The 16,747-nt window shown below is 39.4% G+C and overlaps 1 protein-coding gene across 1 annotated transcript in view; it reads left to right on the forward strand.

Annotated features, from left to right (window-relative positions):
• ATP6AP1 (ATPase H+ transporting accessory protein 1) overlaps positions 1-16,747 on the forward strand; it is a 56,159-nt gene that overhangs the window by 1,897 nt on the left and 37,515 nt on the right. The window contains exons 2-5 of the mRNA XM_083820278.1: positions 6,180-6,306; positions 6,398-6,466; positions 15,208-15,401; positions 16,603-16,646. Coding sequence (XP_083676404.1) covers positions 6,180-6,306; positions 6,398-6,466; positions 15,208-15,401; positions 16,603-16,646 — 434 coding nt within the window. The remainder of the gene's footprint in view (positions 1-6,179; positions 6,307-6,397; positions 6,467-15,207; positions 15,402-16,602; positions 16,647-16,747) is intronic.

Consider the following 16,747-nt stretch of genomic DNA (forward strand, 5'->3'; position numbering starts at 1 on the left):
CTGAGAGCTAACTCCTTTTGTGTCGTTGTTTTTGTTTGTTTGTTTGTTTGCTTTTTATTTTTTTAGTTGCTTCTTAATGCAATAATTTTAAGACAGCAATAGAAGGATTCAGAAATTTTATGATCGTCAGGAGTTACACTATTCTTCAGGAGATCCTTTTCTGTGTACAGTGCCATATAGACAAGCATGATGCTTTTTTTTTTTCATGTCATGCTTTAATGTTGAGATCGTGGATAAATTGCATTTGAAAACATACATGCAGGAGGTGTTTATTGTGTTTGTTTCATATGTATCCTGGGCATTGTATTTTTTTCTCTACAGTAATTAATAACAACTTTGACATATGTCTTCCTATCTCTTAAGCATTTCCAGAAACTGAGCCTCTGGCCCCTAGGCAGCCATAGCATACAGGAGTCTGAAAATGTTACCATTTTGATAAAGTTTGATTAGGTGACTTTGACACCCCTCCACCTATCACTCGCATCTCCCTTGCCCCCAAAAGATATAAACAGGTAACTCAATATCAAGGTTTTTTGTATTCTAAATACTTAATCTGTTCACTTTTATAACACAGACATGAGAATAAGTGCTAAACTTCTATATTTAAAAGCAAAGTGAATGTTGGAGGGAGTTGTTAGGATAAAAGTGATCTCAAGAGTCTAAGAAAAGATCAGTGCTTCCTTTGTCCTAGATCCTAGTTTATATAAATATTACACATGTTGTCAATATAAGCAAAGTCTTATCGGTTAATCCAGGGTGGTCATAAAACAAACTTTCCACCAAGATGCAATTAGCAACTCACCCTAGTGCAGATTGTTCAGGCCTGAACAAATCTAGAGCAAGAAAATCAGGATGGTGGACTGATTAAACTAGTTTCGTGTTTCCATGAATACAAGAAATGTTCCTCCTATCGTGACCTCTGCATTTTTAAAAGGGGAAGTCTTTATGAGAGACAAATTAGTTCTTGTGTCTTGTGAAAGCCTGTGAAGCTAGTGGAAAGGAGATTTGTGTTATTTTATAAAATAAAGAGGAACAGGAACTTTTGTTTGCATAACTCTGTTCTGTGCTTTACATCTTGGTCCTTTGCAGTGATGTAAGGTTTTCAGTGCGTGGCATACAGGCTTATGAAATCAGGGAACTATTATTAAGAATTTTAAGGAGGGTAACTAAAGAAGTACAGTAATTATCAAAGGATTGCTGCTCGCTTTGTGGAAACACGTCTCACCAATTTAAAACTTTGGCTTCGCTCACTGACCAACAGGAGTTGAGATTCACCCATCTATTCCATCACCCTGTCCTGGGTTAACTATCAGGACACAATACTGAATTGCTGAGTTCTAATAAATTGTGCTACTCTTTAGAATTAGTCAGTCTTTGTAAAGCAGTATCTCAGAAGAGCTGTATTAGAAGTTGAAAAACTCTTCTTTTATGCGTTATTGTATTGTAATCATGCTATTCAAGATAATGTTAGATATAGAGGAAACCTGCAACTGAGAGACATGCACAGTGTGCAAAGCATAAAGGAAGTGGGTATAAACAGGGACGTTTACAAATCAAATACCTCTTCCCTCTAGAAGAAAAAATGCAGATCTGTACTTTGAGAAAAATGAGTGTTTTTTCACCAAACAACAATCTTTCTTTATTGCACTCAGAAGAAAGATGAAGTGGGAATAAGACAGCAGGTCACAGTGTCCTGCTTTTCACAAGGAATACTAACATATCAGTAGACATTCTCCAAAGTGACTTCGCCCTGGAAAAAAACAGCCTTTATCTTAAATCAGACATTAAGCTAATACTGTTAATATTGTTACTTTCCGAACCAAGAGAGACAGAGAGGTTCCTCTAGCATGTGATTCAGACCGGAAACATGACTTAGCCATTTCGGAAAAATATTCAAAAGAAATTTCTTTCTCTCTACAGATTAGAGAGGGAGCCTGAGGAAATAAATTCATTAAAATTAGCTTTTGTGATTGCCCTTCGTGTGTCTGTTTTAGGATGACTTTTGCTTGTAGTTATTGAGAATTTATTACTACTTTTCATTTATGCTACACTTATTTTGGGAGATGAAACCTTTTTTGGAAAATCCAGATTTTAAGTGGTTTTGAGGTCTTTAATGCCAAATAGGACATTTGTGGTGTTTCCTAAAGCTGCAAGGACTTTACTGAAAAATCTCCTGCAAGGAGGTGTAGCATAAAAAGGATACAGTGAAAACAGAAAATTATTTTAGCCATAAGTTTACTGGACTTGTATGGAGATACTCTGTGCTAGCATGCTTGAGGAGCTTTTTGAATTATTTTTTTTCCCTATAGTCACCAGTTTTCATTCTACTGGTGCTACTAGAAATGGTGACATGAGCTTTTTGTGTAGAAGTGATATTTAAAGACCATTTCCAAAAGTTTGCTTACTCCTTCTGTGCAGGGGATAATTTTATTTTTTATGTGGTAATCATGTGGCAACTGAAAGAGACAACTGACAAGAATAACTTGTAGGCAAGAGTTCAGAAGCCAGCTACAAAGCAAGTACATACGCTCCCAGGTTAGAACAATGAAGTCCTATTATCTTACCATCTGTCCTCTTGAAGGTCCAGGTACAAGCAATCTTGAAATCTTTGCTCCCGTCAAAAATAAGTGCTCAAGTCTTCCTTCTGCCTAGGAAGAGCACAGATCAGAGAATGTATCCCAGCTTTGCAATAATGTGTATGCTTAGACTTCCTGTCTGCCAGAGCAGTTAAGGGCAAGAAAGAAGAAGAAAAAAAAAATCCACCCCAAGCTTAGCTATCCTTCCTTTCTTTACTGCATTTTTGGCTATTGGAGGAAAAAGAGAGCAGCTGAGCTTCAAGCTTCCTAATTTCTAGGCAGAAGGGAAGCACAAACATTAGCAGAGATCCTCATTGTCGGGAGCCCCTGCGGCTGAGGATGACGATTCTGCCGTGGGGACACCAAGCCTGCTTGGCATGCAGATGACTTCACGTGGCTGTGCATCTTTGGACATCAAATTTCATGTGTGCAGTCAATTGTAGTAATCGATACATGTGTTGGCCTGGTGCCTGTTTCATCCTGTGCCGTCCCTTACTGACCCATTGCTGCCTGCTTGAGGTGAGGAGTTCAGAGGAATGGATGGGTTCATTACGTTCGGTAATGCACACCCTTGGCTTATCCACCATGCAGACACATATCCCCATTTCCCTCTGCAGTTCATTTAAACCAGCTAGTAAAACATACTGACATTTCCCATCTGAACCACAGTGGGAATTTCCGTTGCACCCAGGTCACTGGCCTATTAAGTGAAGCCTCGCACACTGCCATTCATGGTACTTGGCAAACTATCTAAGAGAAGTAAAATGCGTATAATAAGGGGAATAGGAGTACTAGGCAAACACTGCATTATAACAGAATTATTAACTAGCTGATGGAGATTTATTTTTCTAATGATGATGCTGGAGTTATTGAAGTTGACTGCTTGAAAGCAAAAAGGTCTCTCAAAAGGTGCTTTTTCAGGTTAGATAGCTAGCAAGAGCTGCTTCGAGGAACAAGGAATAACTCAGAAGCAAGAGTGCTTTAAAACAGAATCATTACATTTCTGAGTTTTTTGAGTTCATGACAAAAGCCTTTGCCATTGTACTGCTACAAATAAAATAGTTTTGTTTCATGTGCTCTCTGTTACTTTTTATTCTTAATTGCAAGTCCAAAGAGTTCCCAAAATCTTCATTTTTTTATTCTAAAACTAGGCATGAAAGTGATATTACCAATTATCTGATCTGCAAAAATAAATATAGCAAGATATTCGCTATTATTTCACTTCATACAAACCGTTCTTTGACATCTCTTAATTGAATCTATCTTTTTTTCCTTTAATATCATTGGTACTTTGGTGTACCCATGCAATCCATAAAGTCAGTATGAAAGTTAGTGAATTCAGAACGCCTTATCTTGAAGTTTATATTTAAATCTTTGAAATCGTGAGGCCAACTTTTCTGAAAAGTTGAGGCATGTCTGATTGAATCTCTAAGCTGATGGTCTTCAGAAATACTAATTAATGTGGATTGTCAAACACAAATGAACAAAGAAGTGAAGGTGCCGAGGAAAACTAAGAAAACATCAAATGATAATTTCTGTCAAATCAGAAAAAATAATTTCTTCTTGCACAGCAAGGTTTACCTCTAAAGCTTGAAAAGAAACAGCCAAAAGACTTAGAAGAATGTAATTTTAACACCTGCAGCGCCTTGTCCTGAATGAGTCCCCCACATTTTCTGTTTGCTCTAGTACACTCCCAAATCCTCAAATCTGAAGGGAACTAGGTATCTACTGCTGAACGATTGCACTGTTTTTATCTCTTCTTTGGGTGCAGTTAGAGGCTTTTGATTCACTCTCTGCAGTCTTCATTGGAATTACTGGTGAGTCTTGAAGTGAAATATGGGTTTCACCTGTCAGAAGCAGTACCGACCCCTGCCTATGCATCCATTGCCCCTGTTCTGCCTCCACCTCAAGAGACTGCAAAGATTGTTTTAAGTCATAAAAACTTGCTGGGGAAAGGTCATTTCTGAGTAGCTTTAGGGTTGCAATTTTTTTTTTTAAGTTCGATTAGTTTCATCTGATTGAATCTATTCAATATATTGAGAGCTATACTAAAGCATATGTAAGTGCATATATATATGTATCAAAAGCCTGTGTGATTTTGAAAAATACTTTGTATTCATTTTTGTTCTGTCTGGGACAAGGAAAGACACTTGGAAACAAATACCAGGTTGCTGTAGGATGTATGGGCAAGACACATGAGGAGTGGCTGAGGCCCCTTGGTGTGTTCAGCCCAGAGCAGAGCAGGCTGAGGGGAGGCCTCATGGCGGCCTGCAGCTCCCTCACGAGGGGAGCGGAGGGGCAGGCGCTGAGCTCTGCTCTCTGGGGACAGCGACAGGACCCGAGGGAACGGCATGGGGCTGGGACAGGGGAGGGTCAGGCTGGGGGTTAGGGAAAGGTTCTGCACCCAGAGGGTGGCTGGGCACTGGGACGGGCTGCCCAGGGCAGCGGTCACAGCACTGAGCTGCTGGAGTTCGAGAAGCGTTTGGACACCGCTCTCAGACACAGGTGGTCCTGCGTGGAGCCAGGAGTTGGACTCGATGATCTTCATGGGGTCCCTTCCAACTCAGGCTATTCTGTGATTCTACGATTTCAACTTCACCAAATTGCAACCATGTAATGACAGATGCTAAAGCACGCAGCAATTCTCCATATTGTGTTCTTTGTGGAACCGGTCAGAGGGGCTGAGTACCTGGTTTCTCAGGCCTTAGCAACCAACGGCTGTTTGTGGAAAAGAGGAGCTTAAGCTTCAAGCTCTGGGTGTTATACAGTATGGCAATACTGCCTTAGTCAAGTCACCCAGGACCAAAATTTTCATAATAAATTTCATCCCTATAAACATGTTGTGTACTGTTAAAATCCCAGCCAGGTATTGAATGAATAATGCCAACAGTTTTACCCAGAACTATTCTTAGTTGTAACAAAATTAAATGGCCAAGTTATTTCTCTGTCCAGTCCTCATAAGGACAAGTTAGCAAACGAGTCATAAGCTTTTCTTGGCGTCTTTTGCCATTCTGTTCAGAAGAGCTTCTGCTCCTGCATAGGCAATTTTCTGAGCTCCTTCTGCAGAATGGTTACTCCAACATGAAAGCTGTAGGAGAGAATGTATTTTTTACAAAAACGTTGAAAAGCCACTTTAACTTAACAGAAGGTTTATGAAAAAATGTTGGTTTATGACAACTTGTGGTCTAGCCTGACTCGTATTGCTCTCTAGCCACCAAGTGCCTGATGGCATTGGAAATTATTTCAGGAACTGGAATTACCTTTGGGAATTCTCCCTGGAGGTTTTCAGTATATTCTTCATTCTATTTAGTAGCTAATTTTTGGAAAGATGCAGCTGTGGTGCTGTACACAAACAAGAAAAGCTAGTAATAGTAGAGAGAGTTACCTGGACCGGACCAATTCCATTCCTGCTGTAACTAACATGATACAGACAGAACGTGGAGAATTTCTTTTCCTCTTATATGGAATGAAAGTAAATTTAACAGTAAACCTGAACTTAATCCAGTGTTGATGATATTTTCAACTGCTTCTGTACATTTGGAGAAAGAAGTGGTGTCATCATCGGCAGCAATTTTAATGTTAAAAAAATGATTTTCTTTGCAGATCCCAGTGGAATCCAGAGCCTGCTTTGCATGAAGGACACATTGTCTCAGCACAGGAGCTGGCTGTACTCTTGCAACCTGTTTTTAGCCCCCGTCCCAGAAATCTTGTTTTGTTCCTTCAAGAGACCGTATGTAACATTAATTTCTTTTCTCTTACCAATACAAAGTGCAAGTGTGGACATGGCTCCTTCTCACCAATCTGCTCTCTTTGTTTTTCAGCTTAGCATAGATGATTTCACATACTACAGTGAATCCTATGGTAACAAGAATCCATTTCAAAATGTTCAGGCAAGCATTTCTCTCTTTTTATTTCTTTATATGTGTTGTGTTTTTTTTTTTTTAATTAAAATGATGTAAGAAAGATGCAAACAGACAATAACTGGCAAAATTTAATTGAATTGCAGCAGTTTGCCAATTTAAATTATTTATTGAGATTATTTCAGTTTAGGTATATCAATTAAACAACTCAGTTTGCAGAAGTATGTTATGTGGCTATTTTATTTTAGATCAGTTTTTCAGAATTCTCTTAACTGGCAAAATTGTTCCTAAGCATGTTGCAATTTTTTATTATGAAAAGCTATACATACATGCATTAAAAACTCTAAGACTGACTCCCCAAAGTAGTGTTTGGACGTCGTAGGAAGAAAAGAAGTAAGGAATCAATTATTTACCCCAGATTTTCAGAACTGAACACTCATTTTATTTTCATATGAGGTAAAGCTGTCTTGACCCATTCAGACAGCTGATTTTGTCATGTTTGAATATTGTGAATATACGCCTAGATACTGGATTGCTTTAATCTTCATGCTACTTCAGTAATCTGAAATAAACTTCAGGCATAGAATCTGAGTCCTCCTGAAATGGTCATGAACTTTATCTCCTGTCCTCACTGAAGAGATTCACAGATTTTGTGCTCAGCATCTCTGGTTATACTTACATGACAATTTATTGAACTGTGATTAGAGAAGGAAAATGTTCACACGTGGAAGTCATTAAGTCATTCCTGTGGGCAGTGCAGGATGAACAGAGCTATTAGTAACATAACTGATATCAGAGTACATGAGGAAGTGTTAATTCTTAAGCACTACACAGCAAGCTGTATGTATAATTAAATACATAAATATTTACATATTACCTGTCTCTACATCTTTCTTGTCTAAAAACCTCACATCTTCCTTGTATTCCTAATGCTAACCTTTATGTCTTTGCCATATGAGAACATTTTAACACTGATGCAGGAACAAAAACAACTATTCAGAGTACGTACATGGTTTTTTGGAGGAATGAATGGCAGTAATATTCATCTGTAGAGTAAGGATCAGTGACTGCATTCTCAGGCAGATGTACTGGTACTTCTCTGGTATGCCTTACCCTCTTTGGGTTTAAAATCTATGCAAGGTTGTGTCTGGAGCAGATTGTGTTCCTGCTTATGGGACTGCAAAGCTGGTTTGATTTTAAAATTCATAAGCTGTTTGGAACATATGTATTACTGCTGCAAGCTCCTAATGATGCTGTGGTCTTATTTATGTAGGCCCTGGATGTTTAAGTGGAAGGATAATAAAAGTATTTTAAGCTCTTCTTTTGCCTTGTAGTTGGGACCCCATCAGCACTGTAGAGTTTATATCCAAAGCTGTCTAGGGACTAATGGTTTTAGAAATTGGGTGGTATATTGAGTGCATTTGGGACATATGGACAGATAGTAAGGAAGAAACAAAGGATCACATTTACATCAATCTTTGGTCTATATCTGACAGAGCAGAATTTTGAACCCTGGTTTTCAACAAGCTGAACAAATATCAGTAACAGTTTGCTTGCTTTCAGACCTTGCCTCTGTTTCCTTTCTGTCTTGGAGCAGAGAAACTTTTTCTGATTACAGCATCTTCAAAACTGGAGTTTCTTTCATCAAATTGGTAATCTTAACTACAGCACTTCCTATATCTGTTGTGTTGGTCTTGGCAATCTTTTCTAGCATAGTTTTGTGGTGGATGAGATGCTGTAACTTAGAAAAAAGAAAACGATATGTATAAATTAAAAATTTCTTTTTCACGTACATGCCCATATGCAGAATTCTGACGATGTGTGTGTGCATCATCACCTAGCTTTTAGGGCCAGAAGGGATCTTCATAATCATCCAGCTCCATCCTGAGTGCAACAAAGGCTACAAAAATTTTCTCAGTTACTATCACATCAGTTGTATTCCACTTGACTTACTTTGGGAAAGAAATCTCTTCTTAATCATGCTATGAAAGACACAGGACAGTGAGAAGGTCAGGTCTGAATTTTCTCACTGCGGAAATTAGGATCTTTCATGTTGCATAACCACAAAGTATTATGCCTTCACAATCTATATTATACAAGTGATTCATTAAGCCATTATAACCGTTCCATACCACTCGAGTATCCTCCTTTGAACTTTGGCAATGCAAATCTATTCACAAACTTAAACCAGAGATCTCATTTGGAGGGTGTATGTGCATGTAGCAGCATGTGTACTACAAGAAGAAAGTGTTATTTGTAAAAGAGTTGTAGGCTTGTAAACCACAGAGACATTTGCAGATATTAGATTTGTTCAGCTACATTAGCAGCTGTTCTGAGCTTTTGGGATCAGTGGTTTTGTATGCAATAAAAGAATTCTGTTTCCAGTTAATGCAGAAAGGAATCTTATATGTAGATCATTTATCTTAAACATTCAAAGAACTTCTTAATTAAATAATAAAATACAAAGATTAGCATTTGGGGAACTTTTTTTTTGTCAAGCAGTCACCTATCCTATGAACTATTTTTCTTTAATATTAGCTTTGGCTTTCCCCAAACACTACTCAGCTCCTTAGAACTGCCATGTATGGTAGCACACAACAATTAGTTGCCAGCTGTGCTGCTGCATAATTATTATTGTAAGTCACTGCTATTTGTGGTTCTGTATCTCCACTGTAACATCACTCAGTGGTCATTTTTCTAGACTGAGGAGCACTGTTTAGTCACGTGCAGCATAAAGGTCCTGCTATAATTTTGATTGTTTTTGTTGCCCTTCTCTGTACCTCTTTGAGTTTTATTTTTTTTGTTGTTGTTTTGTTTTGTTTTTGTTTTTGATAAGGGACCACACAGAATTGCATACTAATCAAGATACAATTGCATCATAATTTCTTCAGTGACAGAACATTTTCTTCTGTTTTGTTCCATAGTCTTTTCCAAAAAAGACTAATACTAAAAAAAAGGCCAATACTTTTTTTTTTTTTCAGTTTTGACCATCATCAGACACTGAACTGATATTAAGGTTTCATTCGTGAAGGGTGACGCTCAGTTCCAAGTCTGTTATTGTGTACATAAAATTAGTGTTGTTCTTTTCTCACTCTGTGCTCTTCTAAAATCAATTTACAATAAATCTTGTCTTGTTGCTGAAGGGGCTTTCCCAAAATTTGCCCCTACTGTTGTCCCTTGCCTTCATTACTTCAAATAAGTCAGTGTAATCAGAAAATTTCATTAGCTCAATATCTATGCCTTTTTGCCAGATATTTTATGATTATACTGGACAGAACAGACACTAATGCAGAGGGTCCACCTTTCTCTGCTTTGGTAATAGGCGTTTTTTTTAGCCCTTGCTTGCTACCTTTTTACCTCCTCATTATACACGTGAAGACCTCCTAGTATTGTGAAGACCACACAAAAGCAGCTTAATTTCTTTAGGAGTCTTTGCTACAAGATTCTGCTGAGTGCTTTTTGCGAATCCAAGTACACTGTAACAGCTGGAGCTCCCTGGTGTACATGCCTATTGACTCCTTCAGAGATTTCCAGCAGAATTGTGACACACAACTCCTTTTTGCAAAAGCTGTGTCAGCCTTTTCTCAGTATAATCCTGCCGTATTGTTATAGTCAGTACTTTATTCTTTAAAATGGTTTCTCCCATTCTTAGACTTCAGGTTTGCTTCTCTGTAGTTCCCCAGGTCTCCCTGTAACCCTTGAAAAACCTGGTGTCATGTCTGCCACCAAACAACACAGTGGTACGGAGGTTTGTTCAACAATGCTTTTTGTAGCTGAAATGCATTTTATTAGCTAAAGTACATCAAATCAATTTTCATTAAAATCATAACATATAGCTTTATGCGTTCATCTGGAAATCACAGATACAATTGAAGTCTGTATGATAATAGTAACTGCAAAGCTAAAATGCAACAATAATGTTCTTTGCAGCTATCCGTGTCTGTAGAAACAGATGTGCCTCTAAGTCAGTTTAAATAGATTTTTTTTTTATAGATGGACCATTGACCAGTGCTGTAGAAAATAAATACAATACTTCAATATTTTGAACAACACACTCACAAATAAAAGATCTCTTTTACATGGAAGAGCCTGCCCACTTCAGGTGTAGGTTCTCAGATGTTTCCAGAGAAGGAGCCTTTTCTCCAACAGATATTTTTATTATAAGACTGTTTGTCAGTTATGCTGCCAAACATAAACTAGTTCAGAACGAGTATGCCTAAATGATCTTTTATAGGTGGGCGCATGAGTCTTTAATAAAGATTTTAATGATACATCTTTAATGATAGACCTAGATTTACTCCATTCCAGCTTCAAATTGCTTAGGTGTAATAGCAATGCAGTTAACACAGTACTGAAACCAAAGCTGGGCAAGTTAGTCCAAGCACACCTTTATCATAATTCAGGTACTTAGCTTCAGGATGGCTGGACATGTAGACAGTGTCATCTCACGCCTACCTTCAAAAATACCTGAACAGCAGCGATATATGTAATAAAATCGTGGACCTGCTCACAATATTTCACTCAGGAGAGGTGCCTCAGAACACTAAAGAAAGCAAATTAATCAGAGTAATTTGGCAATAGATGTGTTAAAAATTCTCCTGTCAGTGTAGGAATTTCTGTTATCAGTCCATCAGGTCAATAGGAGGATTTTTGTTTTCTTTTCCCTTTCCTGTTCTCAGCTACTGTGTGTTTATACCTCTTTGCTTAGTCCTTTAGCAGAATGCAGAGTCAGGTGTTTCTCAGTACTCCTCTTCATTCTCTGCCCTCTTTTGGAGGTCTGTTGTTTTGAAAACACGTCGTAGTTGAAGTGCTAGAATGCCTAAAGCAACATATGGGTATTTTAAGAACAAGTGTGCCGTGCCCAAATGTCAAGAGGCACAAACGAGAGGCATGGGACCAAAATGTCTGTCTGATGCTAATGAGTAGATATCCAGCTGTGTGTGCCCTTCGAATGGACAGTTGAATACCAGTGGCTGGAAGCTGAGACAGATGGTAATGCAGGATTGGTTAGGAGCAGAGGGACAATTCAAACATTCCTCAGTAATGATGCATTTTATCTTTTATTCTACAATAAATGAGTAATCTACTTAATACATATCCTTGGAAGAACTGGCTGCTGCCATTCTGTCTGCAGCTAGGGGGCGAGGGATTAAAGTATCAAAAATAAACTGAAATAATTGACTACTGCTCAGGATTGTAGCTCTATATTAGTGTATGCAAAAGAAACTAAAAGGGAATGTATCATCCTTCACTTCCAGGAGGTGCTAAACACCCTACTCAAAGACCAGATCAGTGTTTTCTGCTCTATTTTAATTTCTGCAGTTATTTTTCTATCAGTCTGGCAAATCAGACAATACTACATAATCCTCCCATATGAGCATCTATAGAAATGTGAAAATAACTAACCTTTGTCTAGGAAGGAAAACATGTGAGCATTTAGAAAGAACCAAGGGAGGTCAGAAAAGTGGTAGGCAGCCAGAGAGCAGACAAAAAGAAAAGAGAGTAGGAGGAGAAAAGTGTTAGCAACACAACACTCGCATCAGTTAGAGGGAGAGAGAGAGAGTCTGTAACAACTTGAATATCTGAACGTTGGATCAAGTGACAGACTTGATCTGGAGTTAAATGTAGAAAATGCAGAAGTGAAGCTAACAGGTTTTAAACTAGGACTCAGTGAAAACATATCTTCAAATCTTCACATTAAATTTTGGGTTATCTTAATTTTGATCATTCTCAAGCCTACATCTTGCATTTGCTTTCCCTGAATATTCCAAGTGAATTTTATTATTCAGAAGAATCTTTGGAAAGATGTTTTTCAGCTTTGCAGGCTTCAAATTTATAGAACAAGAATGTTTAAAATACATTTCACTCAAGTATTTTCACCAGAAACTCAGCTATGGGAAGTATAAGTAAAATCATATATACACTCCCTGATGCTTGATTATCTGAACTAGCTCAGCTTAAGCCTTATAATTTGTATTTTGAATAGAAAGAAAGATAGCACACGATATGAAGTTTGTGTGTGTGTCTCCACGCCAAGAATAGAATTAGAATAGTTCAACTGAGAGGGGTCTTCAAAGATCATCTAGTCCTACTGCCTGACCTCTTCAGGGCTGACAAAAAGGACATTATCCAAATATTTCTCCAACACTGAGAGGCATGGAGCATCACCCACCTCACTGGAAAGCCTGTTCCAGTGTTTTGCCACCCTCACAGTAAAGAAATTTTTCATAATGTCCAATCTGAGCCTCCCCTGGTGCAGCTTTGTGCCGTTCCCACACATTCTGTCATCAATTACAAGGGATCAGAGACTGGCACCTCCCAGTGCTTCCCCTCCTCATGAAGCTGTACAGAGCAATGAGGTCGCCTCTCAGCCTCCTTTTCTCCAAACTAGACAACCCAAGTGTCCTCAGCCTCCCCTCATAGGACGTGCCTTCCAGCCCTTTTTCCAGCGTTGTTGCCCTCCTCTGGATGCTCTCAAGTAACTTAACATCCTTTTATATTGTGGAGCCCAGAACTGCATGCAATATTCAAGGTGAGGCTGCAACAACACTAAATACAGAAGGACCACCTGGCAATGTTCTGTTTAACGCATCCCAAAATGTGGTTTGCCCTCTGTGCTGCCAGGGCACACTGCTGGCTCATGCTGAGCCTCCTGTTGACCAGCACCCCCAGATCCCTTTTTGCTGAGCTGCTCTCCATCCACTCATCTTCCAGTTTTTCCCTGTGTCCAACATTACTCTGTCCCAGGTGCAGAACCCGGCATCTTCCTTTGTTGAACTTCATGCTGTTGCTAGTTGTCCAGTACTCAAGTCTCTTGAGATCCTTCTGCAAGGCCTCTCGTCCTTAGGGAGCCTACATCACCTCCCACTTCAGTATCATCAGCAAAGTTGCTGATGCATTCTACTCCTGCATCCAGATCACTGATGACCGTGTTGAACAGGACTGGCCCTAAAACTGAGCCCTGGGGAACACCGGCGGTGACCAGCTGCCAGCCAGGTGCAGCCCCATTCAGTACAGCCCTGTGAGCTTTGCCATTCAGCCAGTTCGTCACCCAGCAGAGCATGTACTTGCTCATCTCACAGCTGGACAATTTGTCCAGAAGAATACCGTGAGGGACAGTGTCAAAGAGCTTACTAAAATCCAAAAAGATTACATCTGCTGCCTTCATGCACCAGGCGGGTGGCCTTATTATAGCAGGAGGTCAGATTACTACGGCAGGACTTTCCCTCTGTGAACCCCTGTTGACTATGCCTGATAATAGCTGTGTTCTTTAGGTGCCTTTCAGTATCCCCCGGAACAATCTTCTCCATAACTTTTCCAGGGACTGAGGTTAGACTAACGGGTCTGTAGTGTTCATCATGCTCTTTCTGTAGATGGGTATAATGTTGGCTAGCTTCCAGTCATCAGGGACCTCCCCAGACTCCCATGACCTCGGGTAAATTTTTGAGAGGGGTCCAGCTATAACATCCACTGATTTTCAGCACTGAAGTGAATCCTGTCAGGCCCCATGAATTTACAAACGTTCAGCTGATACAGATGTTCCCTTACAATTTCAGTGACCACAGATTGAAAGTCACTGCTCTTCCAGGCATGGTCCTCCAACTCTGAGAGCTGGGCAGCCTAAGATCAGTCGTTGCTGTTAAATAGTGAAGCAAAAAAGGAATTAAATGCCTCCACCTTTTCCTCCTTACTTGTTATCCTCTTGTTATCCACTCCAAGTATCAGCCCAATGTTTTCCTTTGACTTCATCTTGCTGTTGATGTATTTGAAAAAGCCTTTTTTTGTTTTCTGACCCCACAGAGGCCAGTGTCGACTCAAGTTGGGGTTTGGTTTCTCCTGTTTATTTCCCTGCAGATGTGAAATGTAGCTCTGTACTCTCCTTGTGAATTCAGACCTTGCTTCCAAAGGTCATATATTTTTTTCTTCTGCTCTAGTTCCAGGCGGGGTTCCCTGTTCAGCTAAGCCAGTATTTTGCCTCACTTGCTTGACTTGTGGCACAAGGGGATTGCATGTTCGTGGACTTTTAAAAGGTGTTTTTTTTGAAAAGTGAACAGCTGTCATGGACCCCTAAACCCTTTAGAGCAGATTCCTGGGGGACAGTGATAACTAGCTCCCTCAGAAGCTTAAAGTTTGCTCTAAAGTTTGTCCATGGTGGCAGCTCTTTTGCAGAACCTAAAAATGCTGATTTATTTAAAAAATAATAGTTAAAATTAGACACTTATCTGTACTCTGTGCTATACAACTAAGACGTACACAAAGGAAGGGAATTTGTTATGCAAAGTATGTCTCTACTAAATACAGCTGCTGGAACTCAAGGTGTCTGACATTGATCCTTTCCACCTACGAGGCCATTTAGGTCCCATCTGATGGTCATCTGATGAGCTTTCATATCATACCACGAGCCATCCGTATCCTGCCTCAGCTTTTCCCCCCATATTCTCCAATACATTCTCCACCTGCTCCTTTCTCAGCTTGAGAACTTCTGTGTCAGCTGCCTCTTCTCTTCCAACACACACACAGAAAGGACAGTAAGAATTTGACATCACTGTGCATCTTAAGCTTGCCCCAAAAAGGTGCATGAATAAGAGCAACACAGGTGCCACTTCACTGCCCCTTTCCAGGATCAGCCTGCAGTCAGCACCAGGCTGCTGAGATCTTGATTAGTGTTTACCACGGTGGTTCCTCACCTTGTGTATTAAATTCAGAATGTAGAAAAAAATGGTTTGTGTTTAATTGTTAACCATGTAAATAAACTGTCCAATTTGTTACAGGAAATTCTTCAGTCTTCTCCTTCATCTCTAGTTTTGCCTGCTGTTGACTCCAAGGCTACCAGGCATCTTTTGAGCTTTCTTCAGGAGTCGGGAGATTGGAATTTAACAAACATGACAAATCTCGACATCTCTCACCTGGAAGCGAATACATCTAAACCAAACTTACTTGTGGTTCAGCTACAACCGCTTATCAGGTAGGAGCTTGTTGCAAAAGTATCTGACCAAAAGTATGCAACACTTTTACATCTTTTTTGAAAATATCTGATGCATTCAGGAAATTTAAAAATCAAAAGGGAAGGTTACAGGGTTAGCAAAGTTATTTTTCCTGCAAATGTGAATGCAGTGTTTTTTAATGTCCTCTGATAAGCTTACCAGGTATAATAGCTGAATTATGTTGAAAAAGTCAGTCAGGCGTTCCTGTTTTGTCTGCCTCATTATATGAGAACAAAAGGACAACTAATAAAAATAAATGGCAACACACTTTAAGCGGAAAAGCTGAATTATTTCATGCAACACATGATTAACCTGCAGAATTAATTGCTAGAAGGCATTCCAGGGGTCAAAGAACTGGCAGGAAAAATAAACAAATAAACATACAAACAACCTAGAAGTTAGAATGAATAATGAGACTGGTTTTCATCACTCTGGAAGGAATAGGAGGGCTATAACTCTTCGTGTTTCCAGACCTATGACAACTGTTGCGTAACGGAAGCAGAGGCTATTCCTTCAGGTGGATGCTAGTGCCTGGTTGTAACTTGTAGAGCTTTTACATCGCTGTGGTTTGTCTGGTACAGAGCACTCCTGGATAAAGGGTATGGGTCACAGACCTGATCTAGATGGGCAGCTATTTCATATCATTTCAGCAGAAAGCTGTGAAGTCATACTGAGTATAACAATGTCAATGTACCTCAAGGAAATAAAAGGCATGAATATAGTGAGCTCGTCTGCTCAGCTTCTCTTGCTCTTCATCTTCCTCGACTGTTATTTCAGCATTCATACATGTCAGTATATGGTACGTGTATGTTCCTAAGAAAGTGCAATTAAAAATTACACCAATAAATGACACCCAATCTAAAGAGCTCATGTACAAATTTCAGATAAGCGAACACCACCAAATGCAAGGAAAACTGAGGAAAGAATGATCGAAATAACATCAGTAGTCTGGCTTCTCTGCAGCTAAGGGAGTTTGAGGTTTTTGAGGAATCAGCTGAAGATGTCATCCTTGTATAAACTGCTTTGCAGAAGGATCATAAGGAGGAGATGAGAAGATGATGGAGGAACTTTGTAGTCTGATGCTGAAAGTGACATCTTGATTAGTCAGTTCTTGTGTACTTTTCTGGTTCACACTGTTGTCTATAAGAGATTTTAATTATCTTTCTCACTTGTTCTTTGTAGTGGCTTAAGTGAGATTTCCACCCTGGAAGCAATGGCTGAAAATGGTAAGCAATATGACCAAGATGTAACTAAGATTTCACCATTTAAGTCTGTGTTCTTGCTTAAGCAGATTGTGTTCTCTGTTTTTCCAGTTTTTGCTGTAATG

The sequence above is a fragment of the Anser anser genome (genome assembly GCF_964211835.1).
Source record: "Anser anser genome assembly, chromosome: 1".
NCBI lineage: Eukaryota > Metazoa > Chordata > Aves > Anseriformes > Anatidae > Anser > Anser anser.